Here is a 21964-nt window from a genome sequence, read left to right as displayed (position 1 = left end):
AATTGGCTTAGTGGCAGGAGGCAGAGGGTGATGGTCGAGGGTTGTTTTGCAAGTGGAAGCCTGTGACCAGTGGTGTACCGCAGGGATCGGTGCTGGGACCCTTACTGTTTGTAGTGTACATTAATGATTTAGATGTGAATTTAGGAGGTATGATCAGTAAGTTTGCAGATGACACGAAAATTGGTGGTGTCGTAAATAGTGAGGAGGAAAGCCTTAGATTACAGCATGATATAGATGGGCTGGTAAGATGGGCAGAGCAGTGGCAAATGGAATTTAATCCTGAGAAGTGTGAGGTGATGCATTTTGGGAGGACTAACAAGGCAAGGGAATGTACAATGGATGTTAGGACCCTAGGAGGTACAGAGGGTCAGAGGGACCTTGGTGTACTTGTCCATAGATTACTGAAGGCAGCAGCACAGGTAGATAAGGTGGTTAGAAAGGCATATGGGATACTTGCTTTTATTAGCCAACGCATAGAATATAAGAGCAGGGAGGTTATCATGGAGCTGTATAAAACGCTCGTTAGGCCACAGCTGGAGTATTGTGTACAGTTCTGGGCACCACACTATAGAAAGGATGTGATTGCACTGGAGAGGGTGCAGAGGAGATTTAGCAGAATGTTGCCTGGGCTGGAGCATTTCAGCTATGAAGAGAGACTGGATAGGCTAGGGTTGTTTTCCTGAGAGCAGAGAAGGCTGAGGGGGGACCTGATTGAGGTATACAAAATTATGATGGGTATAGATAGGATAGATAGGAAGAAATCTTTTCCCTTAGCGGAGGTGTCAATAACCAGGGGGCATAGATTTAAGGTAAGGGGCAGGAAGTTTGGAGGGGATTTGAGGAAAGATTTTTTCACCCAGAGGGTGGTTGGAATCTGGAACACACTGCCTGAAGGGGTGGTAGTGGCAGAAACCCTCACAACATTTAAGAAGTATTTAGATGAGCAATTGAAATGCCATAGCATACAAGGCTACGGGTCAAGTGCTGGAAAATGGGATTAGAATAGATAGGCTTGATGGCCGGCGCAGACACGATGGGCTGAAGGGCCGGTTTCTGTGCTCTATAACTCTATGACTCTATGTCACACACGGCAGTCAGAGCAATATTTACTGGCCCAGGTCACGAGTCATTAAGATCAAACCTTGCCAGTGACCGGACACTCCATCTCACCCTGGAGGCAGGTGAATCAAAAAGTAACGCCCTTTTTGTAAATATTCACATTACTTTTTTTTCATTCGGTAGTTGGAATAACTGGATAGAACAAAGCAGAGTAACGAGAAATATTTACTTGTTGTTTTCTCCTGGTCTGACCCTTGCGACGGCCGCCTCTGCAAACCGCTCGACTCGCCCCTCTCAGACTCCGCCAGCGGCGCATTGAGGGAGAAGTCACTCTTTGAAGTAGCTGTGAAGTTCCTCTCGGTGGCCAGGCTCTGGTGCGGCCAGCTGTCAGCCTTGCCCACCACCTGCCGGCCTGACAGGGAACAGATTCCTGGAGTCTCTTTGGCAGGTCCACTGCCCTCACCAGCATGGTACAGCATCAAGCTGTCTGCCGATGTTCGCACTCTAGTGGGTCCTGACTGCAAAGCTTTGAACCGCAGCTGAGTAACCCTGTCAGTGGTACAGTCACTGAGCGGCAAAGCTAGCTGCCTCTTGAGGTCTGCTTTGAGTCTCAAACCTTGCTGTCTGCAAAGACTGGGGCCGCAGTTTCTGTGTGCATCTGCCTCGAGCTTCTCTTTTGGCATCCCCTCCTCCCCATTTGGCTTCTCTGCCACATCAGGACTGAGGGAGGTGTTGATCCTCTTTTTACCATTCAGCATAAGGTCTGGCAGCACATTAAAGGAGACGCTCTCCTCTTTGCAGATGGCAATATGGTTTTTCAAGCAGGGTCGATCCTTCAGGCTGTCCTTGAGGGCTTCCATCTCCTCGCCATTGGAAATATGCATCTCTGAGAACATCAATGAGAACATCTACTCAGAACCACTAGAAAGTCAGGTATAGAAGACAAACCAACAACAGTGTCAGAGCTGAGAGAGAGCAAAATGCACTGAAGCAGCCTAATATTATTGTGATCGCAACACTCATTAAACTGCCCTAACACCTCAGTCGCTAAGTGCACTGCCCCAGGCGCAGCTGAGCACTATGCCACGGAAGATCCCAGGTTTGATTGTTCTCAGTTTGTTGGTCCCAACTTGGACAACCTGGAGGTTAGGGATAGGCAAAATCAAACAGGGCTCCCCCTCCTGATTACTAGCCAGGGACCTTCAGTTGGAAAGTAAATATGTCAGCTGAGGACAGAATACAGTCGAAAAGCACGCTGGCCTCACTGCCTAGGGTTCATCCATCAAGAATGACCACTTGGGCAAGGACGCAGTGGTAACTGGCATCAATGGAATGGTGCTGTAGCAGCTCCAGAAATAATTAATGTGACAACTGTAACCAGCAGAATGGGGCAAACCTTCAACCAGTCATTGGTGTCAGTGTGCTGGTTGCTGCAGAAAGCAGTACTGTAGAAGTGGGCGTGTGTGAGCTGAAGAATAATTTTATCTCTTTGGCTGTTTAAAACCAAAGGAACATTTATTTCTAAATAAATCAGCAACTCCCACAGGCAGTACAATATACAAATCTCCCATGTCAGTAGGTAAAGAAATCATTCATGTATTCAGATAAAATTAACCATGTTTGCTTCAAGATAAACAGTATCTGTTCATCACCATCCAATCACAACAACAACAAATACAGCCTTTAATGTAGTAAAATCTCCCAAGCCGCTTCGCAGGAGTGTTATCAAACAAAATTTGACACCGAGACACATAAGGAGATAATGGAACAGGTGACCAAAAACTTGGTCAAAGAGAGGTTTTAAGGAGGGTCTTAAAGTAGAACAGAGAGGTGGAGAAGTTTAGGGAAGGAATTCCAGAGCTTAGGACCTAGGCAGCTGAAAGGCATAGCTACCAGTTGTGGAGTGATTAAAATCAGGGATGTGCAAGGGGCTAGAATTGGAGGAGTGCAGAGATCTCAAAGGGTTGTAGGGCAGGAAGAGGTCACAGTGATAGGGAGGAGTGAGACCATGGAGGGATTTGAAAACAACAATGAGAATTTTTAAATCAAAGCATTGGCAGTTGGGGTGCAATGTAGGACAGCAATCACCAGGGTTATGAGTGATTGGGCCTTGATGCAAATTAGGATACTTGCTGCAGAGTTTTGGATGAGCACACATTTATGGAGTGTGGGAGGTAGGAAGGCTGGCCAGGAGAGCATTGGTATAGTCAAGTCTATGGATGAGGATTTCAGCAGCAGACCAGCCAAGGCAGGAGCAGAGACAGGTCATATTATGGAGGTGGAGGTGGATGTTCTTTGCGATGGAGAGGAAGTGGAGAAGCTCAGCTGTGTGTCAAATAGCACAGCAAGGTTGTGAAGAGTCTGGTTCAGTGGAGACAGTGGCCAGGGAGAGGAATGTGGCAGTTGTGGCAGTGACTGGACGATAGATAGGAATGAAAGCAGGTGAGATCAGTCCCACCCAGCCTGACAACAATGGAGAGGTGTTGGAGGAGGATGGTGTGGTCAACTGTGTCAAAGACTGCAATCAGTTTAAGAGGCATGAAGGAGAGTTCACCACAGTCGCCTAGGATGTCATTTGATAAGGGCTGTTTCAGTGATACGGCAGAAGTGGAAAACTAATTGGAGGGGTTTAAACATAGAGTGGCAGGAAAGATGGGCAGAGATTTAGGATGTGACAACACGTTCGAAGACTTTGGAGTGGAAAGTTAGGTTGGAGTGATAGTTTGTGTGGACAGAGGGTTCAAGGCCCCCTCCCCACCCCCATCCCATTCCCTCCCTTCCTGTCATGAGGGTACTGACTCATAGTGGATGTAGTTTTACAGCATCCTTCAGCTTTTGCTACCTCCCACATCTGCTCACTCTTCACACCCTGGTCTAATTCCCAGTCCATCTACTTCCACCTCCATAACATTACCTGACTCTGCTCTGCCTCAGCTCACCTGCTGCTGAAACCCTCATCCATGCCTTTGTTACCTCTCGACTTGACTATTCCAATGCTCTCCTGCTTTTCCACCTTACACAAACATGAGTTCATCCAGAGAACTGCTGCATGCATCCTAACTCGCACCAATATCCCATTTACCCATTGGCCCTGTGCTCGCTGACCTACATTGGTCCCTGGTCCGCCACTGTCTCAATTTTAAAATTCTCATCCTTGTTTTCAAATCCCTCCATGACCTCACTCCCTCCCTCCCTATCTCTGTAATCTCCTCCAGCCCTACAACCCTTTGAGATCTCTGTGTTCCTCCAATTCTGAGCCCTTGAGCATCTCCGATTTTAATGGTTAGTGGCCATGGCTTCAGCTGCCTAGACCCTAAACTCTGGAATTCCCTCCCTAAAACTCTCCACCTCACTACCTATCTTCCCTTCTTTATGACGCTCCTTAATACCTACCTGTTTGATCAAGCTTTTGGTATTCTGACCTAATATCTCCTTATGTGACTTAATGTAATATTTTGTTCGATAACGCTCCTGTGAAGTGCCTTGGGATGTTATAAAGGTGCTCTAGAAATGCAAGTTGCAAGCACGTGCTTCTTAATGATGGTGTCTCCAGAGTGAGGGCTGAGTGGCGGTGTCATTGACAGCAGGCTGGGAGGCCAAGACCATGCCAGTTTGGCATGTTTCAGGGAGGGGGGATTCAATAACATTTATTGTAAGGACTGCTGCAGGGGGTCCAGGCCTGGCACAAGCTTTGCGATCCTGAGGGCCCAGGCCTGGCACAAGCTTTGCGATCCTGAGGGCCCAGGCCTGGCGGTGAGTTTTGCAGCCTTGACGGGGGGAGGGCTGTGTGGAGTGCATGGGAGGATCAGTCTCAGTGGCGAGAAGAGAGACCCTGGTGGGGGATGAGGTGCGGCACTGGCGATGAAAGCGCGGCCTCCCTCGTGTGAGGGAGGGTGTGGGAGAGAGGAGGAAAGGAGGGGAAGGGACTGTCGGAGACAGCAGCAGGGAGAAAAGCAGGTAGGTTTAGAGGGAGAGGGAGACGGGGCTGCAGCCAAAGCAGGTGGCTATGGGTGGGGGAGGCTCCAGGGACGGAGAGGAAGAGATAATCTGGGAGAGGGGATGACTTAGGGTTTGAGGGTGGGGGTGTGTTTTAGAAGGATCCTGTGGGAGAGTGGGTGAGGCAGGTTTAGGGGTGGATGAGAGTGGAGGGGGGGTGGGGGGGCAGGTATTCTGTTTGTATCCCTGTGTCTGTCTTATGTATGTCCATGAGTCAGTTGTGTTAGTGCTATGCCGCAGAATCTGGTCTCCAATCGTCTCGGACCTCTTTGCCATTGGATTAATACCTCACTGTGTCTAGAGTGTGTGGTAGCGGGTGTGCAATGGCCACTCCACATTAATAGAACTCACACACAGGCATCTTCCACTCCTAAGAAGGAGAAATGCAGGTTGTTGTGTTATCTGGCCTCAATTGGGGTGACACTAGCGGATGTTATAACTGGCATCTGTGGCCCTGGCAGTTGTGGGGTGGGGAGTGAGGCGGGAGGGAATCAGACAAGGTTCCTGCTCCTGCTCCTGAATGTGTGATTCCTGCTGGAAAGTGCATGTGTGTAGCTGTTGGACAAGGACAGCATCGGGCCTCCCAATGTCGAATATCCTGCCAGTATCCACTGAGCTCACACGTGAAGAATGGTCAATTGGGTGAGGAGAAATAATGTATCACTTTAGACCAAATGAAATTGTAACAAATTGGATCCAACTACTGGGAAGCTTAAAAAAGTGAGTTTTAAAATGAGACCTTTCACATTGTTGAGGGGCAATGGTGGTGTAGTAGTAATATTACTGAACTAGTAATGTGGGGATATGGGTCCAAATCCCACCACAGCAGCTGATGGAATTTAAATTCAATTAATTAATAAAAACCTGGAATTGAAAGCTAGTCTCAGTAATGGTGTCATGAAACTATCATTGATTGTCATAAAAATCCATTTGGTTCAGTAATGTCCTTTAGGGAAGGAAATCTGCTGTCCTTACCTGGTCTGGCCTACATGTGACTCCAGACCTACAGCAATGTGGTTGACTCTTAACTGCTGATTACAAGCCACTCAGTGCTCAATGGCAATTTAGGGAATGGCAACAAATGCTGGACTTGCCAGCAACACCCACATCCTATGAAAGAATATAAAAGAACATCACTGCAAACTTGGGAGCTTTAGTTTAGCTCACACCCTGTCGTCACCAACCTGATGACCTTTTAACTATTTTCAACATTCGAGGAATTTATAACCTGTCACCTCTGGAGTGAGACTTTGGTTGAATAAAGGTTGTAGACTACAAATCAAGGAAGTGGGGAATGTAGAACATACACATCCGGGGAACAATCAAACTTAACAAAAAGGGCAGAAACTTCTATCAAAGAAACACAGCCCGTTTTTATTCATCTCATTGAGTGAAGAAACATCCCTTTATAAGTTTAGACAGGTTTCTGATCAGTCTGACTCCTACGCCTAAAGTTTATCTGCTAGTGCTGGCTGTCTCTGAATGCTACTTTCTCCTTTCCAGAGTCTATCCCCATGGGTTCCTGTGCAGCATCTGTTGAGTGCGGGCTTGTTGGTGCTGGTTATACAGCAGCTTGCTGTGACTTGACAGGGTGTGGCGATGTTCTCCAGGCAAATGGCATTGATCCACAGAATCCTTTCTGCGCGCTGTAATATGTAGTTATTTACTGCGCGTCTGGCCCAGCTTTCACATGCATCCTTGCAGTTTTACGAAGAGGAGTTGCTCTGTCCATCTCTGTGTAAACAAATAAACTACAGGCAAAACACCAACTCCCAAAGACAAAACGAAACTGTCTAGGGTGAGATCGACTCTCTGTGGCGGGGGAATGACTGGGGAAGCGCTCAGAGTGCCAGAGCAGAGCAGGAAAATGATCTGAACATCCTAAAGTACTTTACACAGTGAATTTGTGTTTGGAGAGCACAGTTGTTTAGTAAGGCCCATTCCAGCTCATCATTGCGTGCAACATTTGCAAGAGTGGTAGGAAATTGTGTAAAATTCGTTTTGATGTGAACAACCATCCGCCTACACACGCCTGGAGCACCTGATCGGTGTAAAATACACCGCATCTGGTGTCTCACTCAGCCATGCTGAAATCTGCCCGGAATCACAGCATCACTGCACCCAAACTGGAATGAGATCAGGGCTCCCGTGTTGTGAGATCATCAAATGCTTTAACGAAGATTTTGTCTGGTGGGTGTTTCAGACTCGAATTTCCTTTTTTCAGCAGAAACACAAATGCTTGCACTGTCCCCCTACACTTAGCGGCCTTGACAATTCATTTGGGAGAGTTTCACTGTCACCCATCGCCCCTCAGTCGCTGTGATCTATCGCCCCCGCGATGCTTGACCGTCACTGATGTATTGCCCCGGGCTTACAGCGACCCTTGCTCTCTCTTATTGTCAAGATTAAACTACAGGTCACGAAAAGAATGGTTCAACTGTATAGACACAGAGGAAAGTGGTGGCGTAGTGGACACTAGACTAGTAATCCAGAGCCCAGGCTAATGATCTGGGTTCAATTCCCACCACGGCAGGTGGTGAAATTTGAATTCAATTAATAAATCGGGAATTAAAAGCTAGTCTACCGGTGACCATGAAACCATTGTCGATTGTTGTAAAAACCCATGTGCTTCACTAATGTCCTTCAGAGAAGGAAATCTGCCATCCTTACCTGGTCTGGCCTACACGTGACTGCAGACCCACAGCAATGTGGTTGACCTTTTAGCCTGGCAGGCTACTCAATTCAAGGGCCAATTAGGGATGGGCAGTAAATGCTGGCCTAGCCAGCGACACCCACATCCCATAAATGAATTTTTAAAAACACAAATATGATCCGTGTGTATGTCATATCTTCCTTTAAATTCAAACTATACCCTGCGCAACCCATTAAAGCAGCAGTGTCCCAAGATCTTTGTTTTCATAAGTTGTTTAGCTGCACATCATGTTCCCTTTAATTTGCATGTAACTGTTGGTAACTAACTGTGGAATTCTGATTGTGGATTTATTCCACAATGAGCACTAAGAAAAGCCCTTTCCAAATTCCCAGACTCAGGAAATTCAAGCAAGTCAAGCCAGCAAGTAAGAAATGTGCACAAGTACAAACTGAGTTTCCTGGGCTTTGATGGCCAGATTGCCAAGCTTTTGGGTTTTTGGGATTTGGGGACTATAACCAGTCCACAAGCTGCACTGAACAAAAGCATTAGGAGCCACAAAAACACGAACCAGTGCTATAGATTGATGCCAGAACATTAGCAGAGCAGCTCTCCCCACTTTTTACATTCACCAGTGCATTGTCATAGAAACAGGAGTAGGCCATTTAGCCTCTCGAGCCTATTCCCCATTCAATGAGATGATGGCTGCTCTGCAGCCGAACTCTATATAGCCCCCTTTTCCCCATAGCCTTTTATACTTCTTGTTAACAAAAATCTATCAATATCAGATTTAAAATTAACAATTGAGCTAACATCGATTGTCATTTGTGGAATAGAGTTCCAAACAATTCTTTGTGTGTAGAAGTGTTTCCTAATTTCATTCCTGAAAGGTCTGGCTCTAATTTTTTAGTCTAAGCCCCCTATAGCTAGATGCCTCAATCAGCAGTAGTTTCCCTCTGAAATAGTTTCCCTCTATCTACTCTATCTGTTCCCTTTCTCTCTTTATCAGAGGGCCAGTAGAAAAGTGCACTGTGGTTTTTGCGACTCAGTCAGGCAATGTTCCCTCTAAGCTGCGAGGCCTCGCAGCAATCTGAGAGTCCCCACACAGGCCACACACAAGTTGGCTGCTTTAAATTATTGCCCGCGCGTGGCCATGCAAAAACATTTAAAGGGGCCACGGACTTAAACAAATTGCCCGCGCGCTTGGAAAAAAAATTACAGGGATCATTGGTGTTCATGATGGACCTTGGCCGGTAGCAGCAGCAAACACTACCAACGTAAAATGCTTTCACTGTTTGGAGGCAGCACTCGGTGATGTTACACAGGGTGTCGGCCGTAGAATTTAAAAACAGTCAAATATTTGGGAACAGGAAAATGCCACTGTGACCAACAATCCTGTCCCTTTTTCATAGATCAATCCCAACTGCCCACCTTCTCACCATATGCCTCAATCTCATTACCCATCTCTTCCGACATCCCTCTATTCCTTTTCTCTCTATTAACACATTAATTGGAAAACAAGTGTAAAACAGTCATCAGACTGCAGCCCTGCATCCAGATCATTACCACCAACTTAACTAAGAGGAATAATCATTAGGAACAGATTCAGGAGATGCTGCCTTTGTTGTTTGCACAGAGGCAGCAACATAGCACCAACTCACAGACATCACACTGAACAAGTCAAAGCTTTATAAATAATTAAATCAACGCTGAATTTGGGAGACAGAATATCTAACCATGGCAGTCACTAGGATGATAGTATGAAGCAGGTACACAATCAAGGGATGTCCACCATGCAAGATGAAGTAGATTTGACTGCAACTATTGAATATGCATTGAAAATATCCTGGTCGTCCAACAAGGCCACTCATTTACTGAGGACATATACAACTTCGGTTTATTCCCAACACTATTCTGATGTTGCAGCCTATATGAAAGTTTCATAAATGAACCGAGTCTCTTATGAAGCAAGATCTGTATTTTTATTTTCTGCTATAGTTTTCATAGTCCGGATCTAAAAATTAACTCCAAATTACAATAAATTGCTGACTGGAGGATATGTGGAGTGCCTTTAGTGGACAGAAAAAAATAACAGATTGTTAAACCATTTCATCCAGACAAAGAAATTATTTGGCTAGAATTACGTACATCTAAACTTCCACAGAAGAAAGACTAACAAGATACAAATGCGGTACTAAATCAAACTTATACTAAACATAAACAATGTTAACTCCTTAAAATGAAACAAACATGGCCCAAAAATCTTACATTGACCATCCGCAAGTGCTTGGGAGTATAGCCTTTTGAATGGGAAATTAGATCATTCATCATGAAGTTCCTCATACGCAGGACAGGGAACTGAAGATCATGAAAGGATCTTTATTGTTTTACTAGGCAGGGCAGTTGGAGGTAGAAGGATATGAGTTGAAACCTTCAGGAATACATCCAGCTAGAGTTGCAAACCCTATGCTAGGCCCAGAACTGGAAATGCAGGTGATCCCAGGACTGGTTGGAAGCAATGAGCTTTGGGTGTGCCACTTTTGTTTAGTACCCAGGAAACTTGCACCTAATAATTCTTCACTTTCTTGGGAAAACAGGACAAGGGAACAGATGATTCACGTTTTAAAAACGCCATTTTTAATGTGCTGTTTTGCCATTGAGGGTTCCCTCATTGTCCTGGCCAACGCTCCTCCCTCAACTAACACGACAAAAAACAGACTAATTGGTCATTTATCACATTGCTGTTTGTGGTATGCAGAAATGTGCAAAATGGCCACTGCGTTCCCTATCTTAACAACACACGGGCAGGGCTTATTTTTCAGTGATACATTGTGATGTGTAGGTGCATGTGATTCATTTCTGGTATCTAAGAGAATAAACTGATTTCATTTTGCAGTAATCTTTGGCAAAGTGAATCATCCTGCAACTTCCTGATTCTGGTTGTTCTGAGAGAATGGTTTTGTTCTCAGAAAATATTGAGAACGTTAAAAATGTTGCAAGACCGTAACGTGTAGCTGCTTGACTATATCAGAACATAAGAAATAGGAGCAGGAGTAGGACATTCGGCCCCTCAATTTGTTCCCCCATTTGATAAGATCATGGCTGATCTGACTGTGGCTTTAACTCCACTTCCCTATCTGCCCCCCATAAGCCTTGACTCCCTTGTAGATCAAAACTCTGTCTAACTTGGTTTTGAATATATTCAATGTCTCAGTCTAAACTGCCCGTTGGGGAAGAGAATTCCAACGATTAACTGTCCTCTGAGAGAAGGAATTCCTCCTCATCTCCGTCTTAAAATGGAGACCCCTTATTTTGAAACTGTGCCCCCTAGTTCTAGATTCCCCCACGAGGAGAAACATCTTCTCAGCATCCACTCTGTCAAGCCCCCTCAGAATCTTATAGGTTTCAATAAGATCACCTCTCATTCTTCTAAACTCCTATGAGTACAGGCCCAACCTGCTCAACCTTTCCTTATAAAGAAAATCCCATCATCCCAGGAATCAGCCCAGTGAATCTTGTCTGAATTGCTTCCAATGCAAGTATATCCCTTCTTACGTAAAGAGACCAAAACTGTACACAGTACTCTAGGTGCGGTCTCACCAATGCTCTGTACAGTTGTAGCAAGACTTCCCTACTTTTATAATCCAACCCCTTTGCAGTAAATGACAACATTCCATTTGCCTTCCTAATTACTTGCTGTACCGCATGCTAATTTTTTGTGATGTACAAGGGTTGCTTGCCAGCTCCAGTGGGGAGTGCCTCATTAAAAGGCAGTTATGCCCGAATGAGGGACCCGGCATTGGGAAGGTGTGGGGGGGCCCTGAGAGCCAAATGCTGCCCTTGCTATTGTTCCCCCTACACCCTCCTTCCCCACGATCCCCTACCTCACGAGTTGCTCCTGCCCTGACCTATCTGTGGCCTGGGTCCAGTGCCGCTCCTAGGCCTTGGGTGAGTGCTCCACCGGCAGCAGACACCGCCTCTGTGGTGGCGCTGCTCAGTTAAAGAGCTGCCGCCCTCTGATTGGCTGGCAGCTCTCAGAAACTAGGGCTTCCGTTGCCGGGGTCCTTGATCCCGTGGAAGGCCTGCCGCTGTCCACTTAAGTGCCTAATCGGCACTGGATTCAGTGGACTTCCCACAGAAGAGGTGACATGGCGGTCTTGGCATCGCTTTTGGATGTCGAGACCGCTGTCTTCTGGATAAAATCCTGGAATTTGCATCCTCCTCACAACTTGCTTTCCTACCTATCTTTGTATCGTCCACCAATTTGGTCCCTCCATCCAAGCCATTAATATAGATCATAAATAGTTGAGGCTCCAACACTAATCCTTGTAACACTCCACGAGTTACAGTTTGCCAACCTGAAAATGCCCCAATTATCCCGAATCTGTTTCCTGTTGGTTAGCCAATCCTCTATCCATGCTAATATATTACCCCAACACCATGCGCTCTTATTTTGTGTAGTAACCTTTTATGTGGCACCTTATTGAATGCCTTTTGGAAATCAAAATACATTACATCTACTGGTTCCCCTTTATCTACCCTGCTTGTTACATCCTCAAGGAACTTTAATAAATTTGTCAGAGTTGGTGTGATAAGAGTCATATCTTCAGACTCATACATGTGTTACACTAACACTGAAGATGGGTGAGACTAATCCCTTGATGAGGTAAGTAAAGCAACGCCCGAACAGGAGTTACACAATGTTGACTTTTGACCTGCATTGCCGCAAATTACTGTTGTTGTCAGTTAAGAGAGAGAACACCAAATTGGATGGTTCGGCAGCAGGGCACAGCAGGCCAGTGTTTCCGTCATTCAAAGAAAGCTTTTTTTAAATTATTGGAATTTTCTAAGTTTTTATCGTGAACCAAGCAACCAGTGAGAGAGGTGACTTGCACAACAAAAACAAGAAATGCTGGAATCACTCAGCAGGTCTGGCAGCATCTGTGGAAAGAGAAGCAGAGTTAACGTTTCGGGTCAGTGACCCTTCTTCGGAACTGTCAGTTCCGAAGAAGGGTCACTGACCCGAAACGTTAACTCTGCTGCTCTTTCCACAGATGCTGCCAGACCTGCTGAGTGATTCCAGCATTTCTTGTTTTTGTTTCAGATTTCCAGCATCCGCAGTATTTTGCTTTTATTAGAGAGGTGACTTGCAACTGGCATCAACAATTTACCAACGGAAATGCATGTCCAATCGTTTAGTCAGGTATAAGTTTTTGAGGGAGAGGATTAACGTAGCAAGGCAGGAAGGGTTTAGGATACAAAAAACACTGTGGCGCAAAGAGTAGAACGAGGAGCATTGCCTTAATCAGGCTGAACCTGACTGTTCACAACCTCTCCCTCCTATGTGACCCTGAGCTGAGCTTCCGATGCCATATCCACTCTATCTATTGCCACCTCTGTAATATCGATCGACTCTGCTGCTGCCTCAGCCCATCTGCTGTTGAAATCCTCATCCATGCTTTTGTTACCTCCAGACTTGACTATTCCAATGCTCTCCTGGCCAGCCACCATCATCCACCCTCTGTAAACTTGAACTTATCCAAAATGCTGCTGCCAGTATCCTAGTTCGGCACCACCCATTCTCCCATCACCCCTCCGATCTTGTTGAGCTACATGGGCGCCCGGTCCACCAATGCCACAAATTAAAAATTGTCACCCTTGTTTTCAAATAACTCCATAGCCTCACCTCCCCCCTATCTTTATAATCTCTTCCAGTCCTACAACCCTCCAAAAGCTCTGCGTTCTTCCAATTCTGGCCTCTTGTGCATCCCCGATTTAAATTGCTCCACCATTGGCAGCTGCGCCTTCAGCTGTTTAGGCCCGAAGTTCTAGAATTTCCTCCTTAACCCTCTCTGCCCCTCTGGCCTCCTTTAAAATGCTGCTTAAAACCTATCTGTTTGACCAAGCTTTTGGTCACTTGGCCTAACATCCCCTTTGGCCCGATGTCAATTTCTCTCTGATTACACTCCTGTGAAGCACCTTGGGACATTTTACTGTGTTAAAGGTGCTATATAAATGCAACTTGTTGTTGTTGTGATGCTCTTAGGCACCTTGTTGGGTGTTGCCAGGAGACACTGCCAAAGATCAGGGTGTGTAGGACCTCTTGGGCAGGTTACTACAGGCAGGAGAGAGAGAGCAAGTAAAAGGTTCAGATAATGCAGAGAATCCTAAAGGATGGCATAATTGTTGATCCCAATCCAGTCCTCGCCTGAAGTCCTTACAATTGCTTCCAGCAGGAGTTATTTGATATGATCAGGAATGGGAGATCAGAATCATTTATCCCTCTCTTGTCCAGGGGTGATGAGTCCAGTTGTTTTTCCCTGACTACTGCCACTCCAAATGAGATCTGATAATGCAGTACTGACTGAGATCAGACCCTGAGACCTTCAGGTCTGGATGACTCAGTATCATATCAAGTTGTTCATTTCCCATTGAACCATCAGCAGAACGTGACATTTCAGACTAGGACCTCAGATATGCATGACTGTACCCTCACTGGCCCTGACCTATTCTGTGTGTCCCACTATTGTACTGGATCAGCAAAGCCTGTTCTCAGCCCCGTGCCACAACCTGCACGCATTCCGACAACTTTCACTCCTTTTTCTAAAAGCTTCCCAGCTACTAACAAATGTTCTCAGCGCAACAATCTGGCCGGGTGTGGGGGTGGGGGTTGCTGTTGGGGAAGAAAATCATACATGACAACCACTAGCGTCATGGAGCCCAATCCACTTGAGATCAGCCCCTCATCGGCAAGCGCCAGCTGCCACTGGAAGTGATGCCGTCCCCTGCATGCTGCAGGCGGGGAATTTTCAAGAGAGCAGATACTTACATCATGCAACAGTGAGAGTGATTTCCATCAGCAGAAACATGGGGAGAGGGGAGAGAAAATGAAGGAGAAAGGGAAGTGGGAAATTAAGGGGTAAGGAATTAGGAAATCAAAAGGAAAGGAAAGCAGGGGTCGAAGCTGTACTTTGAGGGGAAGAAGGGAAAAGCTTGGAGTTGTGCTTGCGCATGGGGAAGGATGGAGAGCAACCGTGCTTAGAGGGGGCTGGGGTGGGGTAAAGCAGGGAGAGAAGACTGCCAGCGTGAACTGAGGGGAGGAAGTTGCCAGCGTGAACTGAGAGGGGGCAGAAAGAGTACCAGCTTGAAGTGATGAATTTTGAGGAGGAAATCATGGCAGCTTGAACTGGGGATGTGAGGAAGAGTGACAGGTAAAATGGAGTGGTGAAATAAAGTTTCAGCTTGAAGTAGGATGAAAGAATTATCAGGTTGAGTTGAGATGAAGGGGCAGGTTAGGGGGAGGGGATGAAGGGCTGAGATGTGAACTGGAAAGGCTGGTGGAAAAGAATCTCTGTGAAAGGGTAAGGAGTTGGAATGAATCTGTGAACTGGGTCAGAGTGGGCAGAGGTTAAGAAATTAGATCTGGGAAAGTGATCTTTGAAGTAAATTTTTGAGGAGTGATGTGTTTGATCTGCTGAAAAAAAACAATCATCACTTTGTTTTTCTTTCTCTTTTTGGTTTAAAAAGACTTTAAATAGTGAAATATTGCTGAAACTTAGCCACAAAACATAATGATTAATGAAAAAATGCAGAAACCTTAAGGGAGCACACTCCCAGTCTTCACCAAATGCAGCACCAAGTTTGACCCTTCAGTGTTTGGATTTTCCTTTTCAGACATTCCTGTGTTTATATTTTATCTACTCCAATCAATATGAGTGAAGGAATGCTGAGTATACTAACCGTTTAAGTTCTAAACCCTGCGTCGAACTGCTGGTTTTCACTTGTGATAGGCTTATAATTAAGGCCACCCTTGAGTCACCAGGTTTTTCTCAAGCTATTTGTTAACTATCTCTAATTTTCTAGGTTGACGTATCTGGAAGATGCAGCTCAGGGTTGCTACCTTTGCTGTCCCAGCTATTCTACTTACAATTAGTCACCAGTGTCTTGGTGGTGTAAACTTGTTTATCGTACTCTTTGTGTCCTGATTGAATATCTCAAGCAAATGCCCAGTAATAATGTTGCATCCAGACTCAAGGGGCACCCTGCATATGTGGGAGGGGTGGAGTTTCTGTCGGGAAGGGTTCCCTGCAAGCTGTGGCATTTTGACTCCACAGCATATGTAGTTTTACTTTGACAGGGTTCCACCTGGAAGTCAGCCTGATTGACAAACTTGGCTTCCAGTCGGGCCGGGGCTGCTACTGGTGGGACTGTGGAAAGGGGGCAGAAGGGTCCAGTCCCCAACCCCAGTGGGGGTTGTATGGAGGGGGAGGGTCTGATGGGAGGAGGAGCTTGGGGGACGGATTTCCCAAGGCCTAGGAAACCTGTCCAGCCAGGGTTAAGCAGGTTAAATCAAAGGTTGCCAGTCTCATTAATACAATTAATTGGCCAACCCGCCTCCTGGGAGTGAGTTGGCGGTTGGCCCTTGTCCTGCCTCCATTAAACCCAGAAAGATTGGAGGGGGGTGCTTGACATAGGTTTGAGATTTTCAAAGTTTTACCATCTTACCTGACCACAAACCATCTGTTTTTGAGAGTTAAGACCAACATCCCCTCCAGGTTTTATTTGTTGTGCATGTCCTATTCATTTAAGTATGCAGGCCCTTTAAAGTTTTTTGCACAGTAACTTAAAGGGGCCAACTAATGCTTCCAGGAACTTCCAGGTTGCTGTGCAGCTTAGAAAGAGCATTGGTTAAGATCAATCTTCCCTCTAATTTTTCTTTGATACGTGCGGCCCATGTATTGCTCTGCATGGTACATTCCAGATTGCTACGTGGTTGCACAACCACACAACTTAGAACTTGCCATTTCACATAACTGTCAGCTGAAGCACTCCCAGGTCAGGTACAGAATGAGTTAGTACAGTGTAGGAATTTGAATGAGGTGTTGCCACCCAGGTGACAGAGCACGGGATGTAACAGAGCAGGTACAAAAGATTCTGCAGGGGGAAGGGAAATGGCCAGAGTCATTGTTCACATTGGAACCACTGACATAGGAAGGAATGTAATTGAGATCCTATGAAAAAGAGTCTCAGAAATTGGGATAAAAGCAAATTACTATGGATGCTGGAAATCTGAAATAAAAATAGAAAGTGCTGGAAATACTCAGCAGATCTGGCAGCATCTGTGGAGAGAGAAACAGAGTTAATGTTTCAGGTCTGTGACCTTTCGTCAGAACTGGCAAAGGTCAGAAATGGAATAAGTTTTGAGCAAGTGAAAGGTGGGAAAGAGTGCGAATGGTTGTAGTAAAAGACAAAGCATTAGTCCAGAGTGAGTGTTAATGGCAGAATAATGAAAAGCTCTGTCCGAAAGCTAAAACATGAAAAACAAGTTTTAAGGCAGGCACGAGGTTAAAACAAAACGTAAAATAAAAAATTAAAAATTAAATCTTTTTAAGAAAAAAGGCAGTCATGCTCTGAAATTGTTAAACTCAATGTTGAGTCCAGAAGGCTGTAGAGTGCCTGATTGGAAGATGAGGTGCTGTTCCTCAAGCTTACAGTGAGCTTCATTAGAACACTGCAGCAGGCCCAGGATGGAAATGTGGGTGTGAGAGCAGGGTGGTGAATTGAAATGGCAAGCAACCGGAAGCTCAGGGACTGAGTGGAGATGTTCCGCAAAGCAGTCGCCCAATCTGCGTTCGGTCTCCCCAAAGTAGAGGTGACCGCTTTGTGAGCAGCGAATACAGTAGACTAAATTGAAAGAAGTACAAGTAAATCACTGCTTCACCTGGAAGGAGTGTTTGGGGCCTTGGATGGTGAGGAGAGAGGAGGTAAAAGGGCAGGTATTGCACCTCCTGCGATTGCATGGGAAGGTGCCGTGGGAAGGGGCTGAGGTGTGGGGGCGGGGTGGGGGGGGGGTTGATGGACCAGAGTGTCGCAGAGGGAATGATTCCTTCGGAATGCTGACAGGGGAGGGGAGGGGAAGGTGTGTTTGGCGGTGGTATCACACTAGAGGGGGTGTAAATGGTGGAGGATAATCCTTTGGATGTGGAGGCTGGTGGGGTGGAAAATGAAGACAAAGGGGAACCCTGTTGCGGTTCTGGGAGGGGGGGGGGAAGGGGGGAGGGCAGAAATGCAGGAAATGAGTTGGAAATGGTCAAGGGCCCTGTCACCACAGTGGGGCGGAATCCTTGGTTGAGGAAAAAGACACATCAGAAGCGCTGTTGTGGAAGTTAGCATGATCAAAACAATGCATTGGAGATGGCGAAACTGGGAGAATGGAATGGAGTCCTTACAGGAGGCAGAGTGTGAGGAAGTGTAGTCGAGGTAGCTGTGGGAGTCGGTGGGCTTATAATGGATATCAGTGCACAGCCTATCCCCAGAGATGGAGACAGAGAAGTCGAGGAAGGGAAATTGGGAGATAGATTAAAAGGCAAGCCTTCCAGATGTCACGCATTAATCAATAAGGAAATAGGATTGGTGTAGAAAGGGAGTGACTTGGATTCCCGGAACACTGAGACAATTTTGAGGAAAGGTAAACCTTCACCTGCTCAGGGCTGGGAACAAAGTCCTCAATACAATAATAACTTGTGTTGTGAGGAAGGTTTAAGAACATTAGCAGGGTGCCAGGTGGTACGTTTGGATGCAGTGGAGACACCATGAGGAAACAGAGAAAAGCAGAAAGGGGCAAGCTGTTCAGATAAACAAAAATAAAATAAGGAAGGTAATAAAGAGCAGATCAAAAAGGAGAGATTAAAATGGATAAGATCGCCAAATGGACAGAAGTTGATTTGAGTTCTGTGCAAATATGCAAAATATTCTGAATAACATTGGTGAGCTACAGGTAGAAATTAATTTGAGGGGGCTGTAACATAGTCACAATGTTCCTTGTAAAGTTTTGTTGTTGTGCACAACCTATTTTTTTCAATGTGTGATACCTTTAAATCGTTTTGCGTGGCCACTGCAAAGCCAAGCACACACAGTATTTAACACAGAACAAGGTTTGCGTGGTACAGGCTGCTGTGCATCACACATGCCGCAGCTTAATGGGAACATTGCACAGGAGGATCAACAGCGACAAGGTTAGGGCAGGACTGGGACATCCTGGTCACAAAATATTCAGGAGAGTTTGAGCATCCAGAGAAGGAGGGATGGCAATATTAACCAAAGATTCTATTAGAGCAATGGAATATAAAATTGATTCAGGGGATGATGCAGATGTTGGACCTATTTGGTTGGAGCAAAGGAATACTTTCCTGGAAATATAAACAGCTTAACAGTGGAAATTAGATAGAGGGAGAGGTATGTAACAAATTAGAAAAATATGCAGCAACAACAGGGTTATAATAATGGATGGATTATTCTAAGATAGATTGCAGTAAAAGTAATGTATGCTGATACAAGGAGGTATTTACAATACATCTAGGGCTGTTTTCTAGATCAAGTATGATTATGTGTCAGCTGTGGCTCAGGTAGTAGCACTCTTGCCTCTGAGTTATAAGCTTCCAGGTTGAAGTCCCACTCCAGGCTTGAGCACAGAAATTGTGGCTGACACTCCAGTGTAGCATTGTGTGAGGGCTACACTGTTGGAGGCACTGTCTTTTTCATGAGATGTTAAACTGAGGCCCCATCTGCCTGTTCGGGTGGATGTAAAAGACCCTACGGCACTATTTCGAAGAAGAGCCGGGGAGTTATGCCTGGTCTCCTGGCCAATATTTATCCCTCACTCAACATCACAAAAACAGATTATCTGGCCTTAATCACATTGCTGTTTGTGGGAGCATGCTGTGCACAAATAGGCTGCCATGTTTCCTACATTACAACAGTGACTGCCCTTCAAAAAATACTTCATCGGCTGTAAAGCGCTTTGAGACCTCCCAGCAGTCGTGAAAAGTGCTATGTAAATGCATGTCTTTATAGAATATAGAATCATAGAATGATTACAGCGCAGGAGGAGGCCATTTGGCCGGTCATGTCCATGCCAGCTCTCTGCAAGAACAACTCCCTAGTGCCACTGCCCTGCCTTTTCCCCATAGCCCTGCAAATTTTTTTCTCTTCGGATAATTATTCAATTCTCTTTTGAAAGCTTTGATTGAATCTGCCTCCACTACACTCTCAGGCTGTGTATTCCTGATCGTAACCACTCGCTGTGTAAAACGGTTTTTCCTTATGTTACCGTTGCTTCTTTTGCTATTCACCTTAAATCAGTGCCCTCTCGTTCTGGATCCCTCTGCTAATGGAAACAGATTCTCCCTATCTACTCTGTCTAGTCCCCTCATGATTTTAGTCCAACAAAAGCAGAAGCAGTGAAAACAGAAATGCTGAAAATACTCAGCAGGTCAGGCAGCATTTATGGAGAGAGAAAGAGAGTTAATGTTTCAGGTCAATGGCCTTTCATCAGATATTTCAGCGACCTGACTTGTTAACCCTGTTTCTCTCTCCACAGATGCTACCTGACCTGCTGAGTATTTCCAACATTTTCTCTTTTTATTTCAGATTTCCAGCATCCGCAGTATTTTGCTTTTGTGTAAGGGCAGAGGCAGTGTTGGATCCAGATGTAGAAAACAAAGTGGACCAAATAGATAAAGTAAGGGTAAGGGGAACATCTCGGTAACAGCAACAAGAATACAACTAGGTTTCATATAAAAATTGAAAAGAAGATAAAGACTAGGAAAAAAGCAGATAAAAAGGGAATTAGTGCAGATAAATTGGTAAGAAAAATTATTAGATGAGAGAACAATGGGCAACTTTCAAACAGGAGATGATTGAAGGACAATTAAGCATATTCACATTTGGGGATGCAGCAAAAGCTGAAGTTGTTAGACAAATTAACATTAAAATGAGACACACGGTACATCTGAGACTAATGCAAAAGAAAATGAAGCAGAGTGTGGAAAGAATAGAGAAGTTAAAAAAAAAGAAAGGCTTGATTTATATAGCGCCTGTCACGACCTCAGGATGTCCTAAAGTGCTGTATAGCCAATGAAGTACTTTTGAAGTGCAGTCACTGCTGTAATGTAGGAAACATGGCAGCCAATTTGTGCACAGCAAGCTCCCACAAACAGCAATGTGATAATGACCAGATAATCTGTGTTTTTGTGGTGTTGTTTCAGGAAGAAATATTAGCCAGCACACCATAGATGACTCCCTGCCCGTCTCCAAAATAATGCCATGGGAACTTTTACATCCACCCGAGAGAGCAGACAAGGCTTTGGTTTAGTAACTCTTCGGAAAGACAGCACCCCGACAGTGCAGCACACCCTGCACGCTGCATTAGAGTGTCAGCCTTAGATTTTTGTACTCAAGTCTGGAGTGGGACGTGAAGCCCAACCTTCTAAGGCAGAGGCGAGAGTGCTACCAACTGAGCCACGGCTAACACAAAAGACTAGAAAGACCAAAGGGAAATATAAAGAAAGATTGGTCAGAGAAGATAAAGCACAGTAATAAAAGATATAATAAACACATCAAAAGTAAAAGCGTGGTTAAAGAATAGGACTAAAAAAGAAATCTCACGGAAGATGAAAATATGGCAGAGACATTAAATGAATATCTTGCTTGGGTTTTCACAGAAGAGTGTGATAGTGAGAATGGAGGGGTACAAAAGGGGGAAATGGAAAAATTAGATAAGATAATTGTCAATAGGAAGTAGTCCTGAAAATACGGTAGAACTCAAAGTAGAAAAGGCACTAATCCTGATGACTTGCAGCCTAGAATGCTGAGGGAAATCAGAGATGAACTAGCAGGGACTATAACCACAATCTTTCCTTGAGTGGATTAGTGAGATGGAAATTTTACCAGCGGACTGAAGCATTGCCAATGTAATGTCTCTGGTCAAAAAGAGATAAGCCAGGGAACTGTAGACCAGTCAGCCTAACATTGGTAAGCTAACAAAAACCATAATAAGGGGCAACATTAATACCCATATCAAAAATTACATGCGTTAAGAACAGCCAGCATGTATTTATAAAAGGTAAATCATGCCAGATAAATTTAATATAGTTCTTTGCAGAAATAATGGAATACATTTATAAAGGAAATGCAATAGATCTTGCTGACCTACATTGGTTTGATTTTAAAATTAACATCTTCCTTTACAAATCCCTCCATGGCCTCGCCCGCCCTCTCTCTGCAACTTCCTCCCACCCTACAATCCTCCGAGATCTCGGCACTCCTCCAATTCTGGCCTCTTGCACACCCCTGATTTTCATTGCTGCACCATTGGCAGCCATGCCTTCAGCTGCCTGGGTCCTAAGATCTAAGCTCTGGTATTCCCTCCCTAAAACTCTCCACCCCTCTCTCCTCTTTTAAGACACTCATTAAAACCTA

The 21964-nt window shown here is 45.2% G+C and overlaps 1 protein-coding gene across 1 annotated transcript in view; it reads right to left on the bottom strand.

Moving 5' to 3' along the window:
• arhgef19 (Rho guanine nucleotide exchange factor (GEF) 19) overlaps window positions 1-21964 on the bottom strand; it is an 85675-nt gene that overhangs the window by 49345 nt on the left and 14366 nt on the right. Inside the window, exon 2 of the mRNA XM_068017361.1 lies at window positions 1289-1945. Coding sequence (XP_067873462.1) covers window positions 1289-1945 — 657 coding nt within the window. The remainder of the gene's footprint in view (window positions 1-1288; window positions 1946-21964) is intronic.

Source organism: Heterodontus francisci, chromosome 37 (genome assembly GCF_036365525.1).
Source record: "Heterodontus francisci isolate sHetFra1 chromosome 37, sHetFra1.hap1, whole genome shotgun sequence".
Taxonomy (NCBI): Eukaryota; Metazoa; Chordata; class Chondrichthyes; order Heterodontiformes; family Heterodontidae; genus Heterodontus; species Heterodontus francisci.
The sequence above is the reverse complement of the archived record's forward strand: the minus strand, read 5'-3'. Positions and strand labels throughout refer to the sequence as shown.